Consider the following 22,140-nt stretch of genomic DNA (forward strand, 5'->3'; position numbering starts at 1 on the left):
TCCTGTGACTCTCCACACAATGTTGTGATCGACACAAACAGACACACATGATGGAAAAAGGCCGTTTATTGCAACACAAACCAATCAGAAATAAATCAAAGTACACATGTAAAAAGAACAACACTGCTGCATTGGATAAAATCAGATAAGTGATCATATGCGGTAGCTTAAGATTGGATCCATTCAATAAATACCTGCACAGATTTAAACAGTGTTTGATTGCTCAAGCAGGAATTATCCCAGATCAGTCACATCCATGAAACATACTTCTCAGTGCTATGACACTGTGGAGACAGTCTGTAAAAACACATCCTCTACCTTCATATGGATTATCTGCATCTCTTAAAATGATCATCTCATCGCTCTTTGCAAGTGGCTGCATCCAAAGAACTGCTCGTGCTGTTTTGGTCACTTTTTGAACTAAATAAAGTAAAGCAGGCGCACAAACACACAGACGACGCCATGGGGAAGAATGCTGATATTCAAATAAGGAGCAAGATGGGAGTACTATTTCAGGAAATCAAATGGATGCTTTGGAGAAAGGTCTGATGGGAGTTTGCAGAGGGATTGCATGATCTTGGATGAAGGGAATCGCAGACAGTGCAAAGTGGTTGTGGCAGAGTGATTGAGAGGAGCTGAGCGGATAAGGCGAGGAGAAGGGAAAGAACCAAACAATGATGGATGCTTTCAGCTTCATGATGACTTCACTCTCATGTGTACAAAAGTCCAGAGATGGTGTCATGACTTTCCCTGTTCTCGTGGAGCTGTGGATGGTCTTGGTGGATTGTAGAAGCAGGGTTTTTCCTCGGGTTTGTGGTCAACGCAGCATCACCAGGCGGACAGGCGGAGGGGGTTCAATCTCTGTTGTTGGTCTGGAGCTCCCTAGCTGGGAGTGAGCGCAGGGCTGGGATCAGTGCTGATGTTGACCAAACACTCGCTGGACCTGAGGCTGGCCAGGGACTTGGAGCTTGGTAGAGAGCCCAGAGAGCCACACAGACCCAGCATGGAGGGAGTATTGTCTTTTCCTACAGGGACGAAACAGAGAAAAAGCAGAATAAAAATGAGCCTCAGATCGTGCATACTTCAAGCTGCCCACATGAAACACCATAAACAGCCATCAAGCCTGCCTTTGTATGAGCATGTATGTACATGTGCATGGGTGGCTGCCTCTGAAAGGCTTTTATGCAGCAGTGGAGCGAGAGCTAATATATTCCTACTCAAGCAGAACTGTTGTTACTTTACCACTGCGTTCAAGTCAAAATGGTGCTCAGTCAAAATGTACTGAGCTACTTAGGAATATTGCATAAAATGGCTAAAGTACAACACAAAATAACAGTACACTACAAATCACTGCAGGTTTAAATGTTGCGGTGAACATGTTGGGATGAATGTAGTAGCAGTGAAAAGCATTTGTACCTGCTGAAGTCCAAGCAACATCTCCGTTCAGTCTCCCATCGGCCTCCTGGGAGTCAGAGTTCAGACTGACTTCAACAGAAAGTTGCTCCAAACTGTGGAAGCTCCTCCTGGAAGCACAAAAACATCATTATGGCACAAGTATCTGAAGTCCTGTACAATAATTGCATCTATAAGCATCTGCTTATTTGTGCTGTGTGTTCTTAACCAATAGGGCTCATCTATTTAAATGTATGAATACAAACAAATTTCAAAAAAAATAGAAACCTACTGTTCATTTCGGTTTACCTGCGGAAAAGCTTGACATCGCCCTGGTTGTTTGTGATTACGGACCACTGGTTGACCAGCGGGATGGAAAGATCTTTAGCCAGATGAGAGGAATCACAGGGCATGAGGGCAGAGCTGCACGAAGCACAGAGTACAAATACGTCAATTCAGAAGTGATACTTTTCATTTTAGGAATCAAATATGAACCTGAACATCCAAAGTGGCGGAAAAAAAAAAAAAATCACCCATCTCTTGTAAATTTCAATGAGCCACTTTTAATCATTAGTATCACTCTACTTCCTGAAACATCGTCTTCAATTCAACACAGAATAAATATGTAGCCTCTCAATGAGTATTGTGTTATCAACTGACATAAATCAAAAATTGCATCTGCAATACATTCTCAGTTTCTTTTTATCTTCTTTGAAGAAAAATGACTCGTTACATGAAGTAGAATAGGAGAGCAATCATTTATGTTTCACTCAGTAAACTGTTCCATCAAAATAACAACTTGAACTCTTCTTCTAACCCCTGATGAACTCCCACACACTGTAATGCTGGAAAGAAGAAATAAATAAATAAACGTAATCCCAACAGGATCTTGGGTGATGAGGACTGGAGCCCACGCTTAGATTTTCCTCATGTTGAATTATTAATGTGGAGATGTCGGCCATCTTATCTGCCCAGAGAATGGTTTTTGTTGCTGCTGTTTACATTCCTTATGATGCAAACAAATAAATAAAAAAGCACGACAGGAATGTGCTGTCTTTGTTTTGTTTGTCATGTGTTACAACTGAATATCATTGTGCGTCTCTGTGTTGCACAATGACAACAAATGATCCTTGAACCCGTGAATGAATCCTACAGTTGAAGCTTTTTTTAATTTGATGACCGTAATCTTAAAGTTCTTGTGTGCTCCTCACAGTTGTGCCTGCAGCTCGATCACCACGGCCTCCAGCTCCTTCTTCTCCTGTTGGCTCTGGACTGTCTGCTCCTCCACCGTTGCCCTCAGACGCTTATTCTCCGTCTCCACGTTCTTCAGCTGCGACTCTCGCAGGCGCACCAGCTCCTCCAGATAACCCTGCAACATGACAGTAAGGAGACGGGGATTTGTGTGCGGGGAAGTTTACAGTGAAAAACAGCAATTTAAACAGCATTAACTTTGGTTCTAGCAGCTGTTGCGTGTCACCTTCTGGGCATAGACGATCTTAAACCTCTGCTCCATCTTGCGGCACTTGTTGCTCCAGCTCTCCTCGTCGGTCACCAGAGGGATGTAGGGGTGCTCGGGGACACTCTCCTCGCTGTTACTGCTGTCCACGCTGCGACGGTCCTCCTCGTCACTCAGGTAGTCGTAGCTACGCGGCAGAGAGGCGACAGTGTTGCAGCGGCACACGTGCGCACAAATGTGACGCTAAACGTGGAGTGACAGGATCAGTCTCACCTCTGAGTGAACTTCAGGTAGGGTGTGAAGTCAATCACGGCGGACGATTTCCCATCCAGAGTCTCCCCCTTCAAGCAAAAACTGCATGGCGACAACAAAAAATATTATTGTTTTGTATATACTACGAAATATAAGACAACTCCATATCTACTCCATATCAATCAATTGAAATATGTTTATCTTGTCGTCCCTGTTTTTAGTCATATGTATATTTCTGTGCATGTGCATTGAGAGCAGCAAAATACGAAAGTCAAATTCCTTGTATGTGTTCACACTTACTCGGCCATTAAATATTATTCTGATTCTAATTAGTTCTGTATAATCTGTACTCCTAAAGTAGAAAATGCTCTACTCAAACCCACGTCAGGACTTTTAATTCCTAAATACTGGGGCTGAAAACAACGGAACGGGACAGAAAAGGTTCTTAAAATAGCTTAGAAATATATACCACCGAACTGTGTTGATTTGGGTTTTTGTGCTTATATGTGTAAAACCTCTGTATATCAGAGTCTGCAGCGTGTGTCTTAACCTGAAGTCAATGGCACTCAGTCCAATCAGCATGCCAGTCAGGACCTGGGCCTCTTCTCTCAGCATAATGGCCCCATCATCATAGAACCTCCTGTCAGGTGGAGAGGTGGTTATCATCTCTTCAAGATACGTTACCGACACAACTGTGACTCTACCAATCGATTTTTAAAATCATTCGTCTGACCTGGTAGTTCTTGTGTCCCTCAGAGCAGTGGACACATATTCAGACAGACGTTTCTCCATCAGCGCCACCCGAATCCACGCGCGCCCCTGTAGGACAACGCGAGAAGTGAGTAGGAACAGAGGGCCTTCTTTGCTGCTCTCTCTTGCAATGTCCCACTCTCTCACACAATTCTGCATACAAACACCCTTGCCTTTGCTCGTGATGTGCTGATGTTTTCGATGTTTTCAATGCTGGCGATGCAGTTGTTCTGCACCCTGCTGCACGCCAGCCGGATATATTCCCAGAAGCTTCGCTGTCCATCTGAGCTGAACCAGCTTCCTGAACCTGGTCCAAGATTTAAAACACAGCAATGAAGCACTTCTGCTATAACAACGACCCGCACCGCGAGCATGCAACGACCATTACAGTGCAGCTAACTGCATAATCATGCACTTTTGTTTTTGGTTTCCATGCTTAATGTTTGCAGTGTAATCTATGCAGTAGATTCATAGGCCTATGCCAGTTTTAGATGAAATATTGAAGTTTTACTGCTACAAACTGAGTCATTTTAACTGACTTGTCCATCCTGTCCTGTGCTATATGTTACCTGCAGTGTTACCTTTGAAGCGGTGGCTGAGGATGTGCTCTAAAATGGCGGCAAAGTTCAGAAACTCCTCGGCCGAGTCGTCTATGGGCTCTGCTGTGTACTTTTCTAGGAGGGTCTTGACAGAGAATCTGAAATAGAAGCACACAGAGAAGGAGGAATTAGAAAAACAATGCGATGGGGGAAAAACATTCAACTTCGCATGTCTATTCGTCACAAGCCGCTGAAATGCCGGCGCGTACTGTACCCACGCAGACAAATGCACGACTGTATTTGAACCCTGTAACAATAGTCAAGTGGAGCTTTTTTTCCTTTTCTTTTTTGGGAACCATGCCATCTTATCATACTGAGGTCACCCCCCAATTGTCTTGTGTACTGCACAATGTACCCCTTCAGTGCTTTGGCAGTGTTATCATGAAAACAATACAATTAACCCCCTGTCCTCTCAGCCTTTGTGCATGCTGTGCTTCCAGGTCCCTTTGGGTCTCGTCTCTCTGAGGGACCGGCCAGCATCAAAGAATGATCAAACAATTGCCTCCTCCCTCATCTATACACGGTGGTCTGATCTATTTAGGGCAACCGCTGCCGCAGCTTTAGTTTGGCTTTTGACCAGGGCAGTAATGCAGCTTGCATGTTAGGAGCCGGCATTCAGGCACGGTGCTGACTGCCTCCGCTTCGATGGGCAACACTAGCATCACCGAGGGCAAGACTGCCCTGGCAGTGGGAAGCACCTCCATAGCCAGGGGAAAGACGACTGTAGCCGTGGGCAACTCCTCCATCTTCAGGGGAGTGACCACCACCTCCATGGGAGAGTCCACCATCCAAAGGCAAAAGACGACCGTGGCTCTGGGACGGGCCAGCTTCAGCCGGGGAACCACAACCACATCGTTTGGCAAAGCCTTGATGTCCAAGCGCAGGAACATCTAGATGGACAGGAACCCTGAAGCCGGGGCTAAGACACCCAAGGGAGCCAAGCAGTCCAAAAAAGACGCTAACAATGAGTGGAAAACCACATTCCTGTCAAGCAAGACCTCCTTCACCAAAGGCAGGGTTTCGATCCTGAGGACTAAGTACGCCATCTCCTGGGGTAAATTCTCGATCTCCTGGAGCAGAACCACTGTAACTTTGGGCAACATCCACATAGCGTTCGGCAAAACCTCTGTTACACGAGGGGAGACCACAAGCTCGCTCACCACGCTGACCTTCGCCCATGGGACCAAGTCTGTGTCTGTGTTCAAAACCACCCTCATCAGGGGCACAGAAACGCACAGCAACATCTACTGGGATTTTCACACATGATTCCTGCACACACTTAAAAACCCAAGGATATTTCTATCTGGTCATTTTTAGCAGGTCAGTAGTAGTAAAGAGTCAACAAAAAGAAAAGAGCAGCTATTTTTTTGTGATCAATGTGCGTACATGTTAACGTGAGCATCCATCTGTTACCTGTTGGCCAAAAGTGAGTTGCACATCGAACGGGGTTTGCAATCATGAGTGAGATCTTCCAAAGCCATGCTGAGCGTGTTATGCAAATGTTACGGCGATGAGATGACTGTCTACTTGGCAGGGAGGGAAGGCGTGAAACAGCCGTGTGGGATGTATGTGGAGGGACACAAGAGAGTGTGTGTCTTACACCAGCACTGTTCTCCTGTATATGTTGTGCATGTACAGTCATCACCGTGTCTACATCTTTGGTGCAAATGTGGTATTTTTCTGCACTCCAATAAGATTGGTTGATTGCCTGCAATTTCCATAACTCTGCTGCCGTATGTCCACCAGAAAACACAGTTTTAAACGAGGAAACCTGTAACGCTGGTTGATTAACAATGCTTATAAAGTAACATGCCTAAACACTGCTTGGCTTGATTGTTTTGTAAATTCAGTTTTTTTGAGAGATACTATAGGATCTAAACGCATAAAGGTAGAAATACAGACTGAATTGCTGTAATTTGTTGCAAACAGTTCAGCAAGGACACATTTGGTCGAAAACACCAACTACAGGAACCACACACCCATGTTTCAAATGGAGGCACGATACAAACACAGGAGAGGTGCAATCAAAGCCGAAACTACATGCGGAAGACATTAAAACACATTCATCTTTCCTCTTCTCAACACTGACACTGCGCCACTCATTTCACATATGGTACATACAGTCGTACACAGAGGCTATGTCCTACAATCAGAGGCTACAGGGAACAATGGCTCAGAAGAAAGTGATGTCACCACAGATTGCCCCCTTTGCAACAATGTGTCCTTCAACCGTCCGGTGTCGTCGTGGAGATGGGACAATCGCTCCACTGTCCCAGTCCCCCCCCCCCCCCCCTCCCAGATAGGCTGTGGCCACCTACGGCTGCCTCTGTCCATTCACAGGGACACATGGGTGGTATGTGGCCTTCCAGAGCCCACGTCGATCATCTCAACGAAGGCATTATGCGGCACGGGGGTCGTGCTATCCACGCTTAGCATTCTGGTCTTCTCTGGATTGTAGCAGATGTAACTATCACCCCCGAGGGCCAGAGCAGGACGTGCTGCATGAGTGAGCGATGCTTTGCGTCGAGTGAGCCGACGAATCTGGGTCAGGAAGACGAGTCTCTCCTCAATGGGCAACACCAGTTTCACCGAGGGGAAGACGGCCTTAACCTTGGGCAACACCACCATAAAAAGGGGAAAGTCCAAGATTGCCATGGGGGGCTCCTCCATCACCAGGGGCAAGAAAACAACATCTTTGGGCTCCTCCACCATCACCAGTGGAAAGACCAAGATCGCCCTGGGGGGCGCCTCCTTCAGCAGAGGCACCACCACCACCTCTTTTCGGAAAGCCCCTCTTCCCCAAACGCAAGACGCTCTAGATGAGAAGGGACCTCGTCCAGGGCTAGGGGGATTGGCACAAAATGTCACAAGAAAGAAGAAGAAGAAAGAAGCACCATCACAGAGAACATTTGGACACCACTACAGCATATGCACAGGGTCGGTTCCAACTGCGAGCCCAAACTGGATTAGATTTACCGATGGACCGTTGACTTGTTTTTGGTCATGCCGGATTTATCAAGGAAACAGGTCAGTGGCATCACAATTCTGTCTCGTAATGTTTCTGCAAAAACCAAGTAGGTCAGTCAGTTGGAAGTATAATAGAGCTCGAGGATTTTGTGTGCTCTGTTTGCCAGTAAGCACATGTAACCTTCTCAAAGGGATCTGCTAGAGCGCAGGAACTCCTCTTACGTGACTTTGTCGCAACAAAGTTTTGTTGGATCTGATTTTGTGGAGAATTGTTCTATCCTGTCGGAAACTCAAGATAAAGAGTGCGTAGAGAAACATCAAATCTGGTCAAATTTGCGAAGACATCCGATGACGATTCCTCATTATGCAGAGTACCAAGCCCTTGGAAAACCACCAAGTGCCCCCAGAGGTTCCCAGGCCGCAGTATGAGAACCGCTAAATAACCTGTTTGTTGATGCAATAGCATTTAAAATCAGAAGAGCAGACGGTTGACTGTTGCAAAAGGCCTCTCTGACCTGATAGAATTGGCAGCGTTATCTCGAGAGAAACATTACAGCAGATTATTTTAAATGAACTGAAGTCCCTTTGATCTGAAGGGGAATTGCTGGCGTGCCTCAAATGCAAATGGATGGAGTGGAATAGCGAAATTCTCTTGGTACGATTTGACACTGAAAAACAACTGCAAGGCCTTCTGACAAGCTTCTTTTGTGCCCCTCTCACTCAGGCTGGATCGCCGCCAAGCCCACTCTCAGCTCTCTTCAAAGGGCCCTCTTGTTCTCCTTTCTCACCCTTCTACTGTACTTACACAACTGGTGTTTGATCCACAGCACCACCTAGGATAACCCAAACTACATGTATCAGCAGTGACACAGAATCTAAACACACAACGTTTCATATTAACCCCCTCAGCTTTCACTTTCTTCTCCCCCCCCCTATCTCTCTCTCTCTCTGCCTCTTCCTGTCCCTCTCTTTAGTCTTGGCATAGCCGGCAGGATCAGATGACACAGGCAGACTGCTCACTGGCCGCAGCATTGTGTAACCACCAGCCAGTGCTGTTGTTTATCCTCCTGGACTGTCGGGGGAGACGTCCTGTCCTGTGCCGAAGGATCAGCACAAAACAGCCAAGATAAAGAGCGCCGTGCCTTTGATGAACAATAAGAAAAAAAAACGACAATTAGGTCCAACTCCGAATAGACCAAAAGATGTGCAAATGCAACAACGGCAGGGTGTGTCTCTCTCTCTCACCGGCCCCCGTGTGTGAATAAGCGTACAGGCAAAGTGTTCCATGGTCAGAGGAGGTGTAGAGGGATTCGTGTGCAAGATGGACAGTGAACGTGTAGGGCTGAGAAGCGCTGAGAGTGTAAAGCAGATGTTTGAACATGATGGGGGGGGGGGGGGGGGGGGGGGGGGGGGGGGGGGGGGGGGGGGGGGGGGGGGGGGGGGGGGGGGGGGGTGGGGGGGGGGGGGGGGTGGGGGGGTGGGGGGGGGGGAGGGGGGGGGGGGGGGGGTGAAATGAAGAATAACAGCATGGTGAGAGAGTGGACTGATCCGCAGAAGAGAGTCAAACCTACAGACACCTCTGCTGTCATTTCACATGCTCGATGGTCAAAAATAGCTTTGACAGAAAAATAGAAGGCGACACAGAAACAATGTTATTCCATCTTAAGCAAAGATTTGTTGACATTTCCGATTATTTCTTAGAAATAGAACCGAGACCGGTAGAAAGTGGCACCACTCTGCTGTTGCTCAGAATGTTTTGGAGGCACAAAGAGCCACCCACTCGCAGAAGCATGTCCATGAGACGCATGAATACGTGGTTGCGTTACTACTGCACAGGACATGTTATGCTCTGCTCTCGAGCCACGCCCCGGAAGAGCTCAAGCCTCAGGCAGAGCTGCACCACATCGCCAGCCTCCCTGCTTCATCACCCCCCCCCCCCCCCCGTTCCCTTGTTTTACAGGAGACATCTGAAGGGATAGCGCCTGACATCAGACCAGTCTCACTCATCCTATCTGTGTTTCTTAGGTTCACCGCGACCACGGCCACACCGTTCCACCAGTGGCGGATGACGGCACGAGAGCTCTTAGCCAGACTAAAGCAAGAAAACAGTCAATGTTAAACACCACAATGTTGCCTGTAAACAAATTGCCATTGTGACCGTTGACAATATTTGGGCTCAGATAAACAAACCGGAGTTGCGTGAAAATTCCCACCGACTGCACGAAGCCTCAGACCTGCCCTGTTAAATAAATAAAAAACCCGTTGCCAGTGGCAACAGCACGATGACACTGCTGTCACCGTGGACACGATACACATCACGGAGTGTCTTCAGCGCCATTAAGACAAAGCAACTTTGGGTTTTCTGATGTTGTCGGCCGGGTTAAAAACATTGCAGTTAAAATCATGGTTTGTTTTCATGCATTCCCCCTCAGACTGCAGGCTGATACGAGCCACTGCAGGAAGAGCAAATTGAACAAAGTATTCTTCTTCAGAAGACATTTCCAAGATGCAACTTGTTCACCTGACCGCAGCAGATTATTTTTCATTCTTTTTTTTCTCTGCCATTATTATTTCTTTACTGTAACGCCTTCAAGTGCCTGACGCGGGCCTCTTGCAGAAAGTGTGGTGGTGCAAATGTTTGTATCAGGTTTTCCTTAATTGTACACAAATGTCTGTTGCTGTACATATGTGTTTCTAATTCAAACGGGCTCCTTCAGGTCAGCATGACACAGTAAACAAGGCACTGAAACATTGAGCAGACCTCTGTGCCGGGTACTTGTGACCCACATTATGCCAGATCATGTGAATACACTTTTTAAAATAAGGACTGTGATGCTAGTTTAGTCTTTGTTATCCGGTAACATATGGCAACAACCTGAATAGAAACAGCCCCCTTTTGTTTCTACAGTCCCACAAAAAGACACAACTTCATCAAACGACTTGTTGGGAGTTGAAAACCTTAATCTCTGTGTGTGCTGATTGCATTTTAAACGTGTATGTTGTGACAGTGAAGGAATATAGGTCAAACTTTATACATATCTGTATTTGGGGAAAATAAAGGCTTGGGCCTGGTGTACTAATGTTGCACTAACGTCAGCTTAGTTTCTGTAGCCAGGCAGCGGTTCAAGCTGTAGCTGTGTCTCAGCAGCACGACTGAGCCTGGATCCCGTATCCTGCACCAACATCACGCCCAGTCTGCTTCAATACACAGCCAGGGGCCCACTGCTGATTCAGGTTCTCTCTCTCTCTCTCTCTCTCCAATGAGACCGTACGAACACACACAACAACCTTTGACTACTTGAATCAACTCTCACCAGAATGGCGTCAAGAAGAAAAACATTTTGAAAAAGATGCAGAGAGATGCAGACCTGACACGCCTGGAAGGAGTTTCCCTCCAACTGAACCGAATCAATGTCATGTTGCTAATTAGAGGAATGGAAAGAAACGGTGTAGTTAGCACTACTGGCGGAAAGCTGTGTGAGATTTATAGTTCTGTCTCGTCTTGTGTGTTTGTCATTAAAATGCTTAAATGATTAAATTGGTCTTCGCACAGGCCGACCTGAAAACGACAGTGCTTTTGTTCCCTCGCTAATCTTTCTCTGTGTTGTGAGTCCATCGTGAGAACTTTTCTTTTCTTTTTTTGCAGGCATGCTCTGTGTGATGTTGTGTTGTTTTGCTTCACCTGTACGTGACACTAAAAATGCAGACAGGACTTTGAACAGAAAGGTACTGGAATAAAAATGCTTGATTGTGTGTCCATTTGAAAGTCCAGACTTTGTCTTTTTTTATGTTTTTAAGGGGATTTATTTAGTTTTACAACACTTTCACTGTAAATAAGGCCAAAGACAGTTTTGAATTCTTAGAAAGTAAAACAAAAAATGAGGTAAGAGCAAGATGTGGGTGCAGAATGCCTGCACAATCTACAAATAACTACGTCCCTGTCTGCAGTAGCAGTCATGACTATTGTCGATTTGAAATTCAAGACACGTAGCAATGTTATTATAACTTTTACGAGAGCAGCATAAAAAGTATTAAAGTATAGCTGTAACTTTCCAACAAGCCTCTGGTGAAATCACAGAATATAAAATGCTAGAGAGCAGACGAAGTCCCTATAAAACAGCTCTATCAGCTTTTGGACAGTTGGTTGGATAAAACAAGCTATTTGCAGATGTCACCTCAGGCTCTATGAAGATGAATATGTTTCAGTATTTTTCAAACATTTTGAAGACTAAACAGTGCATCAATGAATGGAGAAAAGAATCAGCAGATTCATTCATAATGAAAATAAGTGTTAGTTGCAGTACCGATGTCAAAGACACATTTAAATCCAGAGTTGGAGAATTGTAGTGCTATGAATTCAATTTAATACATATGTACAACACTGAATATGTGTTTTCTGGAGCATTCATGACTGCAGTTTATTTGCAGTTCAATAACTATAGTTATCCCGCAGATACTAAAGGGTCATCCTCAAAACAAAACAGCTACTAAGTATCCTATCCTAGAATAGCCAATTATTAATTTAAGAGTGATTGTGAGTCCTACAATGCTAACCTTACTGTATGACTGATTTAATATCAATTCATAAAATACTAATCATTTTCAAATTTCTCAGAACATCAGATTACACAATCCTTTATTTTAGGGGGTCAGAAAACAAAAAAAAAGGTGGAAACTATACTTATTTAGAGCACACTGAGATACACAACAGACTACTTTAAATGTCAATTTTGGGGAGTAAAAATGACACAGCTGTGAGAGAAGCGTCACTACTCTCCGAGTACCATTTGAACACTAAATCCTGGAGCTAATGTGAGTTCACTGATGCACATCAGTTTACAGCCCTAAGAGAGTGATGCACGAGACTGCACATGGTAGTCTGTGGGGGAGACTGAAGGAGGGAGGAGTCCTTGCACTGCTCCCAATAACCTTGTCCCATTCAGTCACTCAACCTCACCGTGATGGAGGAGGAAACCCCGCTGTTGGATTTTCTCTCCAGCTTTATTACAAACAATATCATCCCGCTAGTCTCATTTTTTCCCCCGCTTTGAAGCTGCATCTATCAGCACAGACAGGAATCAAGCAGGTGTCTCAACCTGTGAAATACAAAATAAACTTTCCTCTGAGAGACCCTGCATAAATGTCACACCAAATACATGATCTTTAAAGGAATGTCAAGGCAAAGTGCAGCCAGGAAATGCAAAGAAACACATTGAAGACTCAGGGTATGTTGCAGGTCTGCAGAAGCGTGTGTGATGGCAGGGGTATGTGAAGGTGAAAATGCACCTGCCTCCTCTTCATCCATCGCATTTCTAGAAAGATGTCAGTCAATTGTTCTGCTTTATTTTCCTTATATCGTGTGCGCCGGCTGTTTCACCCCAGGATGAAATAAACATCCTCCATTAAGGTAACATTGTTGAAATATGAACTGAGCAGCATGCAGGGACTGGTGGGCTACTTGCAGATAACGCGGTGGGTCGATGGTGTCGTGATGTGTACCTGCAAACCGTGATGAGGTTTTTTCGCTCCACACCGACGCTCCGAGCAGACGCCTTTTTCGATGTCAGACCCATAGCCATTGCTGTGTGAATGCAGCCCGACTCCATCCAGCGGCGGCCACGGGGCCTCTTTGGGATCCGTGCCCAGGCCAGGTCCCCTCCCTCCGCGGGCCCTGTGTCCTACAAACACCCGCTGTCGTCTGCGGGGAGCCGCGGATGCTGCTGCTGCTGGAGGAGGAGGAGGACAGGACAGCGGCAACACCATCAAACTAGAGATGATTGAATGCACAAGTTCCGGTTACGACTTTCAAAATAAAATCCTCTCACCTATTTGCGTTGGATTGTGCTGATTGCCAAATGATAATACTTTTACTTCCACCTTTATTTCCGGTTTTATTCAGCATACGTCATGCACTTGGCACAGCTGAGAGAAATGATGCCTTCACGTACTCACGTAGCCTATACTCGCACTCAATAGCTTTCAAGATATATAGCTTCAAAACATGAATACCAAATGAATTGATGAACTTTCGTATCACAAAGAGAAATTGGGTAACACAGTGGGCACACAATTGAACAATCAAAAACATAGTCGACACATGGCAGAAGCCCAGCACCAGTTTCAACACATATGGTGTGTCAGAGGAAACACAATGCAGCAAAAAACAGCTTTAACGACAACATACTATATTATACTATTGCCATCTGTAAGCAGGGAAGTTTCAAGTTATTTGTTGTCATTTGCACAACAAATACAGAAAAGGAGCTGTTGGTTATGTCTCCCACTTGGTTCTCATGTTCCCTCCAACAATAATCATTGAATAATTATCAAAAGAAAAAGAAGACATCAAATAGTGCATGTGTTAAGATATAGGGATAAGATATAAAGAATAATACATATTTGTGGTAGACAGGTGTACAATAATTGCAACAATTAATACACAATGTAAAGGCATCATAATCCATGTGTACATTGAATTTGGTATCAATATTAAGACCATGTTTTGGGTTTAGAGTCAATTAATTATGGACAATGGAGATTCTCATCTTGTCCAGCAGGAGGACGCCAGCATAGACTCCGAGACGCCAGGGGGCGCTGTGGTGACGGTTATTTGCGTTGCAGTGAGGGGAAGATGGCGGAGTCTGAGGAGCCGAAAGCGGGTCCTTGCACTTTTCTTTTCAAAAAATCTACAAAGAAATTCTCCGGACGTAAGAGAAAAGCAAGCGACAGCGACAAAGGTACTGATGTATCCTTTAGCTGATGTTTCTTGTGTTTTTCATGGTGACAATCCTCTGTGCTGCGAGTAACGCTGCGCCTTTGTCACAAACCAGCTGAACGGGCAAGTGTTTGTGTTCCTGAAACAACAAAGATGCTATTTCCACGATTAGAGCCACACGAGTCAACAAATGAGGTTTTAGGTTTTTTTTCGTCGCAGACAAATACCAGTTTCCTCATTTGTGCTGCGTTCCAGGTCCCTCGGAATTCAGTGTGTTATGACATGTTATTGCAGCCCTTAACACCACTTAATACATTATTTGGGGGGGGGGGGGGGTGAAATGAAGAATAACAGCATGGTGAGAGAGTGGACTGATCCGCAGAAGAGAGTCAAACCTACAGACACCTCTGCTGTCATTTCACATGCTCGATGGTCAAAAATAGCTTTGACAGAAAAATAGAAGGCGACACAGAAACAATGTTATTCCATCTTAAGCAAAGATTTGTTGACATTTCCGATTATTTCTTAGAAATAGAACCGAGACCGGTAGAAAGTGGCACCCTCTGCTGTTGCTCAGAATGTTTTGGAGGCACAAAGAGCCACCCACTCGCAGAAGCATGTCCATGAGACGCATGAATACGTGGTTGCGTTTACTACTGCACAGGACATGTTATGCTCTGCTCTCGAGCCACGCCCCGGAAGAGCTCAAGCCTCAGGCAGAGCTGCACCACATCGCCAGCCTCCCTGCTTTCACCCCCCCCCCCCCCCCCCCCGTTCCCTTTTGTTTACAGGAGACATCTGAAGGGATAGCGCCTGACATCAGACCAGTCTCACTCATCCTATCTGTGTTTCCTTAGGTTCACCGCGACCACGGCCACACCGTTCCACCAGTGGCGGATGACGGCACGAGAGCTCTTAGCCAGACTAAAGCAAGAAAACAGTCAATGTTAAACACCACAATGTTGCCTGTAAACAAATTGCCATTGTGACCGTTGACAATATTTGGGCTCAGATAAACAAACCGGAGTTGCGTGAAAATTCCCACCGACTGCACGAAGCCTCAGACCTGCCCTGTTAAAATAAATAAAAAACCCGTTGCCAGTGGCAACAGCACGATGACACTGCTGTCACCGTGGACACGATACACATCACGGAGTGTCTTCAGCGCCATTAAGACAAAGCAACTTTGGGTTTTCTGATGTTGTCGGCCGGGTTAAAAACATTGCAGTTAAAATCATGGTTTGTTTTCATGCATTCCCCCTCAGACTGCAGGCTGATACGAGCCACTGCAGGAAGAGCAAATTGAACAAAGTATTCTTCTTCAGAAGACATTTCCAAGATGCAACTTTTTCACCTGACCGCAGCAGATTATTTTTCATTCTTTTTTTTCTCTGCCATTATTATTTCTTTACTGTAACGCCTTCAAGTGCCTGACGCGGGCCTCTTGCAGAAAGTGTGGTGGTGCAAATGTTTGATCAGGTTTTCCTTAATTGTACACAAATGTCTGTTGCTGTACATATGTGTTTCTAATTCAAACGGGCTCCTTCAGGTCAGCATGACACAGTAAACAAGGCACTGAAACATTGAGCAGACCTCTGTGCCGGGTACTTGTGACCCACATTATGCCAGATCATGTGAATACACTTTTTAAAATAAGGACTGTGATGCTAGTTTAGTCTTTGTTATCCGGTAACATATGGCAACAACCTGAATAGAAACAGCCCCCTTTTGTTTCTACAGTCCCACAAAAAGACACAACTTCATCAAACGACTTGTTGGGAGTTGAAAACCTTAATCTCTGTGTGTGCTGATTGCATTTTAAACGTGTATGTTGTGACAGTGAAGGAATATAGGTCAAACTTTATACATATCTGTATTTGGGGAAAATAAAGGCTTGGCCTGGTGTACTAATGTTGCACTAACGTCAGCTTAGTTTCTGTAGCCAGGCAGCGGTTCAAGCTGTAGCTGTGTCTCAGCAGCACGACTGAGCCTGGATCCCGTATCCTGCACCAACATCACGCCCAGTCTGCTTCAATACACAGCCAGGGGCCCACTGCTGATTCAGGTTCTCTCTCTCTCTCTCTCTCTCCAATGAGACCGTACGAACACACACAACAACCTTTGACTACTTGAATCAACTCTCACCAGAATGGCGTCAAGAAGAAAAACATTTTGAAAAAGATGCAGAGAGATGCAGACCTGACACGCCTGGAAGGAGTTTCCCTCCAACTGAACCGAATCAATGTCATGTTGCTAATTAGAGGAATGGAAAGAAACGGTGTAGTTAGCACTACTGGCGGAAAGCTGTGTGAGATTTATAGTTCTGTCTCGTCTTGTGTGTTTGTCATTAAAATGCTTAAATGATTAAATTGGTCTTCGCACAGGCCGACCTGAAAACGACAGTGCTTTTGTTCCCTCGCTAATCTTTCTCTGTGTTGTGAGTCCATCGTGAGAACTTTTCTTTTCTTTTTTTGCAGGCATGCTCTGTGTGATGTTGTGTTGTTTTGCTTCACCTGTACGTGACACTAAAAATGCAGACAGGACTTTGAACAGAAAGGTACTGGAATAAAAATGCTTGATTGTGTGTCCATTTGAAAGTCCAGACTTTGTCTTTTTTTATGTTTTTAAGGGGATTTATTTAGTTTTACAACACTTTCACTGTAAATAAGGCCAAAGACAGTTTTGAATTCTTAGAAAGTAAAACAAAAAATGAGGTAAGAGCAAGATGTGGGTGCAGAATGCCTGCACAATCTACAAATAACTACGTCCCTGTCTGCAGTAGCAGTCATGACTATTGTCGATTTGAAATTCAAGACACGTAGCAATGTTATTATAACTTTTACGAGAGCAGCATAAAAAGTATTAAAGTATAGCTGTAACTTTCCAACAAGCCTCTGGTGAAATCACAGAATATAAAATGCTAGAGAGCAGACGAAGTCCCTATAAAACAGCTCTATCAGCTTTTGGACAGTTGGTTGGATAAAACAAGCTATTTGCAGATGTCACCTCAGGCTCTATGAAGATGAATATGTTTCAGTATTTTTCAAACATTTTGAAGACTAAACAGTGCATCAATGAATGGAGAAAAGAATCAGCAGATTCATTCATAATGAAAATAAGTGTTAGTTGCAGTACCGATGTCAAAGACACATTTAAATCCAGAGTTGGAGAATTGTAGTGCTATGAATTCAATTTAATACATATGTACAACACTGAATATGTGTTTTCTGGAGCATTCATGACTGCAGTTTATTTGCAGTTCAATAACTATAGTTATCCCGCAGATACTAAAGGGTCATCCTCAAAACAAAACAGCTACTAAGTATCCTATCCTAGAATAGCCAATTATTAATTTAAGAGTGATTGTGAGTCCTACAATGCTAACCTTACTGTATGACTGATTTAATATCAATTCATAAAATACTAATCATTTTCAAATTTCTCAGAACATCAGATTAAACAATCCTTTATTTTAGGGGGTCAGAAAACAAAAAAAGGGTGGAAACTATACTTATTTAGAGCACACTGAGATACACAACAGACTACTTTAAATGTCAATTTTGGGGAGTAAAAATGACACAGCTGTGAGAGAAGCGTCACTACTCTCCGAGTAACATTTGAACACTAAATCCTGGAGCTAATGTGAGTTCACTGATGCACATCAGTTTACAGCCCTAAGAGAGTGATGCACGAGACTGCACATGGTAGTCTGTGGGGGAGACTGAAGGAGGGAGGAGTCCTTGCACTGCTCCCAATAACCTTGTCTCATTCAGTCACTCAACCTCACCGTGATGGAGGAGGAAACCCCGCTGTTGGATTTTCTCTCCAGCTTTATTACAAACAATATCATCCCGCTAGTCTCATCCCCCCCCCCCCCCCCCCGATTTGAAGCTGCATCTATCAGCACAGACAGGAATCAAGCATGTGTCTCAACCTGTTAAATACAAAATAAACTTTCCTCTGAGAGACCCTGCATAAATGTCACACCAAATACATGATCTTTAAAGGAATGTCAAGGCAAAGTGCAGCCAGGAAATGCAAAGAAACACATTGAAGACTCAGGGTATGTTGCAGGTCTGCAGAAGCGTGTGTGATGGCAGGGGTATGTGAAGGTGAAAATGCACCTGCCTCCTCTTCATCCATCGCATTTATAGAAAGATGTCAGTCAATTGTTCTGCTTTATTTTCCTTATATCGTGTGCGCCGGCTGTTTCACCCCAGGATGAAATAAACATCCTCCATTAAGGTAACATTGTTGAAATATGAACTGAGCAGCATGCAGGGACTGGTGGGCTACTTGCAGATAACGCGGTGGGTCGATGGTGTCGTGATGTGTACCTGCAAACCGTGATGAGGTTTTTTCGCTCCACACCGACGCTCCGAGCAGACGCCTTTTTCGATGTCAGACCCATAGCCATTGCTGTGTGAATGCAGCCCGACTCCATCCAGCGGCGGCCACGGGGCCTCTTTGGGATCCGTGCCCAGGCCAGGTCCCCTCCCTCCGCGGGCCCTGTGTCCTACAAACACCCGCTGTCGTCTGCGGGGAGCCGCGGATGCTGCTGCTGCTGGAGGAGGAGGAGGAGGACAGGACAGCGGCAACACCATCAAACTAGAGATGATTGAATGCACAAGTTCCGGTTACGACTTTCAAAATAAAATCCTCTCACCTATTTGCGTTGGATTGTACTGATTGCCAAATGATAATACTTTTACTTCCACCTTTATTTCCGGTTTTATTCAGCATACGTCATGCACTTGGCACAGCTGAGAGAAATGATGCCTTCACGTACTCACGTAGCCTATACTCGCACTCAATAGCTTTCAAGATGTATAGCTTCAAAACATGAATACCAAATGTATTGATGAACTTTCGTATCACAAAGAGAAATTGGTTAACACAGTGGGCACACAATTGAACAATCAAAAACATAGTCGACACATGGCAGAAGCCCAGCACCAGTTTCAACACATATGGTGTGTCAGAGGAAACACAATGCAGCAAAAAACAGCTTTAACGACAACATACTATATTATACTATTGTCATCTGTAAGCAGGGAAGTTTCAAGTTATTTGTTGTCATTTGCACAACAAATACAGAAAAGGAGCTGTTGGTTATGTCTCCCACTTGGTTCTCATGTTCCCTCCAACAATAATCATTGAATAATTATCAAAAGAAAAAGAAGACATCAAATAGTGCATGTGTTAAGATATAGGGATAATATATAAAATATAAAGAACAATACATATTTGTGGTAGACAGGTGTACAACAATTGCAACAATTAATACACAATGTAAAGGCATCATAATCCATGTGTACATTGAATTTGGTATCAATATTAAGACCATGTTTTGGGTTTAGAGTCAATTAATTATGGACAATGGAGATTCTCATCTTGTCCAGCAGGAGGACGCCAGCATAGACTCCGAGACGCCAGGGGGCGCTGTGGTGACGGTTATTTGTGTTGCAGTGAGGGGAAGATGGCGGAGTCTGAGGAGCCGAAAGCGGGTCCTTGCACTTTTCTTTTCAAAAAATCTACAAAGAAATTCTCCGGACGTAAGAGAAAAGCAAGCGACAGCGACAAAGGTACTGATGTATCCTTTAGCTGATGTTTCTTGTGTTTTTCATGGTGACAATCCTCTGTGCTGCGAGTAACGCTGCGCCTTTGTCACAAATCAGCTGAACTGGCAAGTGTTTGTGCTCCTGAAACAACAAAAATGCTATTTCCACGATTAGAGCCACACGAGTCAACGAATGAGGTTTTAGGTTTTTTTTCGTCGCAGACAAATACCAGTTTCCTCATTTGTGCTGCGTTCCAGGTCCCTCGGAATTCAGTGTGTTATGACATGTTATTGCAGCCCTTAACACCACTTAATACATTATTTGGCAGGAGTGGAAAAAGTAGCCTATTCAGATACTTTAAATAATATTAATACCACACTGTAAAAATACTCAACTACAAGTCCTGAATTCAAACCTTTTCTAAGCTATTGAGTTATTTATGGAGAACAGCATTCTGACTTAAAGACAAGATGCTAAAAATGTTTTTTGTTTTTTTCAGATGGCAACAGCGATGAGGATCAGAGCTCTGTGGTCAGAAAAGGAAAGAAGGACACTCGAGTCAACCCCATGATTCAAAGGGTACCCTGCTAATGCCAACACTATTTTAAAATCCATTCAGAGTTTACTAGTGCGGTGAAGCTGACCCTGGTCTTGTTTCTGTTCAGACAAAGAAGGTGGAGAAAGATGAAACATCTTCCAGTGAAGGTGAAGGAGACAAAGAGGAGAAGAAGGTCACTGTTGCCTACAAGTCCACGCGGTCAGCAGTGAGTGGAGACTTTTCTTTCTTACATTTTATAAGAGCGGCGGGAACCAGTGAGTGCGATGGTTTGAATCCCCATCTCAGGGTAAAGGGAAGGAGAAACAAATGTATCCTTGAGTAGCTTTTTGTGCAGTCACAGTGTGGTACGTTGCTCTTTCTCACTCTTTGCTATTCTCTCAATCTTGCCCCAAAAAAGAAACCGGAGGGACCCGATGACATGGGTGCCACTGCGACATACGAGCTGGACACGGAGAGAGACAATGACGCTCAGGCGATCTTTGAGAGGAGTCAGAAAATCCTCGAGGTATCGGACATTATTCTTCATGGCACATTTTTGCCAAAAGTTACAATTTAATCCACATTTATGAAGTGTGGTTCCTCATACATATTTTTTTTTTAGCTAAATACTCAGTATTGTAAATGATTTTGGTGTTTCCTACTGACTGAATTATCTTTTTCTTTCCATTCAACAGGAACTGGAGGGTAAAGAAGATGATAAAATCTACCGTGGCATCAACAACTACCAAAAATTCATCAAGCCCAAAGATACCACCATGGGCAACGCCTCCTCTGGCATGGTCAGGTGAGTACCAAGACAATATTTAGCACATGCTTCCATAAGACACTCGTCACCTATGAATGTTATTATGTAATCCATTAGTGTTGATACGTGTCATTCATTTTAACAGAAAAGGACCAATCCGAGCCCCTGAACACCTGAGAGCCACAGTCAGGTGGGACTACCAGCCGGACATCTGCAAAGACTACAAGGAGACCGGTTTCTGTGGTTTTGGAGGTGCGTACGATATTCGTACAATTTGAAATATCAGTCATCGGTTGAACAGCTAAAACTGAATAAGTTGCCATCTTGAGCATTAACTTTAGCGCTGCTCTCTCCTGCTTTCAGACAGCTGCAAGTTCCTCCACGACAGATCGGACTACAAACATGGCTGGCAGATTGAGCGGGAACTGGAAGAGGGCCGATACGGAGCCAATGGTGAGTTCAGGTTCAGAATTCATGTCTTTTTTTGTGTCTGCATCTCCTGAACAATACTGTGCCGTCATCTAGACGAGGAGAACTACGAGGTGAGCAGCGACGATGAGGATTTGCCCTTTAAGTGCTTCATCTGCAGGGAGTCCTTTAAGAATCCCATCATCACAAAGTGAGCCTCTCGTCCTCCGCCTCTTCACCGTTTACTACCAGCTGCAACGTGTTAACCAGTTTACTATCTCCCAGGTGTAAGCACTACTTCTGCGAGACCTGTGCTCTTCAGCATTACCGCAAGTCCCAGCGTTGCTATGTGTGCAACACTCAAACCAACGGTGTCTTTAACCCCGCTAAGGGTAAGTCCATCACCTTTTTGAAACGGGGGAATACACTTCTACGAAATTCATATTGGTGGCTGAATCTTGACGATTCCCTTCAATCTATTATTTTCCCGTTATTCCAGACTTGATGGTCAAGATCGAGAAACGTAACGCCGCAGCAGACCAGCCGCCGTCAGATGAGGATGAAGACTAGCAGCAGCTGAACCTTCTTCAACCCTCCCCTTATGCGTTTGTCTATGTCAATTTGGAATAAAGTAACTTGTTTGTTTTTTTTGAAGACAGTTAACTGCCTCGCTGCGTGTGGTACCATCAAGTTAAAACATGAAAGTGAACAACGTTTATTGTTAAAAGTCAAGCAT

General features: G+C 44.6%; 2 protein-coding genes and 1 long non-coding RNA gene across 4 annotated transcripts; 2 read left to right on the forward strand and 1 right to left on the reverse strand.

Annotated features, from left to right (window-relative positions):
- Positions 1–131: 131 nt before the first annotated feature.
- On the reverse strand, positions 132–18,493 carry rundc3aa (RUN domain containing 3Aa). 2 transcript variants are annotated; one of them, XM_079281094.1, is made up of 12 exons: positions 18,469–18,493; positions 12,916–13,142; positions 4,432–4,547; positions 4,024–4,157; positions 3,834–3,919; positions 3,651–3,740; positions 3,122–3,202; positions 2,870–3,035; positions 2,604–2,761; positions 1,702–1,815; positions 1,417–1,523; positions 132–1,025 (listed from the first exon to the last, which is right to left on the reverse strand). In XM_079281094.1, the coding sequence occupies exons 2-12, from the start codon at positions 13,020–13,022 to the stop codon at positions 883–885; spliced, it is 1,302 nt and encodes a 433-aa protein (XP_079137220.1). In that variant the 5' UTR covers positions 13,023–13,142; positions 18,469–18,493; the 3' UTR covers positions 132–882. The 2 variants fall into 2 exon arrangements, with proteins under 2 accessions (XP_079137220.1, XP_079137219.1); XM_079281093.1 differs by having other exon boundaries at positions 4,420–4,547.
- Positions 14,041–16,733, forward strand: LOC306786356. Its single transcript, XR_013772482.1, has 2 exons — positions 14,041–14,153; positions 14,989–16,733. It is a non-coding gene; the product is annotated as an uncharacterized lncRNA (long non-coding RNA).
- A 1,113-nt stretch (positions 18,494–19,606) lies between the features above and the next one.
- rnf113a (ring finger protein 113A) lies at positions 19,607–22,061 on the forward strand. The gene is made up of 10 exons (XM_079281100.1): positions 19,607–19,716; positions 20,192–20,271; positions 20,358–20,456; positions 20,649–20,756; positions 20,926–21,035; positions 21,142–21,248; positions 21,360–21,449; positions 21,522–21,615; positions 21,690–21,796; positions 21,904–22,061. The coding sequence occupies exons 1-10, from the start codon at positions 19,611–19,613 to the stop codon at positions 21,972–21,974; spliced, it is 972 nt and encodes a 323-aa protein (XP_079137226.1). The 5' UTR covers positions 19,607–19,610; the 3' UTR covers positions 21,975–22,061.
- Positions 22,062–22,140: the final 79 nt, after the last annotated feature.

Source organism: Melanostigma gelatinosum (assembly GCF_949748355.1).
Source record: "Melanostigma gelatinosum genome assembly, chromosome: 13".
NCBI lineage: Eukaryota > Metazoa > Chordata > Actinopteri > Perciformes > Zoarcidae > Melanostigma > Melanostigma gelatinosum.

Coding starts and splice junctions, on each gene's coding strand:
- rnf113a (XM_079281100.1), top strand. CDS start 19,611: ATGGCGGAGTCTGAGGAGCCGAAAGCGGGTCCTTGCACTTTTCTTTTC. Junction 19,717..20,191: donor AGCAAGCGACAGCGACAAAG/GTACTGATGTAT, acceptor TGTTTTTTTCAG/ATGGCAACAGCGATGAGGAT. Junction 21,616..21,689: donor AAGAATCCCATCATCACAAA/GTGAGCCTCTCG, acceptor ACTATCTCCCAG/GTGTAAGCACTACTTCTGCG.
- rundc3aa (XM_079281093.1), bottom strand. CDS start 13,022: ATGGAGTCGGGCTGCATTCACACAGCAATGGCTATGGGTCTGACATCG. Junction 3,741..3,833: donor AGGGACACAAGAACTACCAG/GTCAGACGAATG, acceptor TCCACCTGACAG/GAGGTTCTATGATGATGGGG. Junction 1,816..2,603: donor ATCGAGCTGCAGGCACAACT/GTGAGGAGCACA, acceptor TGCTTCGTGCAG/CTCTGCCCTCATGCCCTGTG.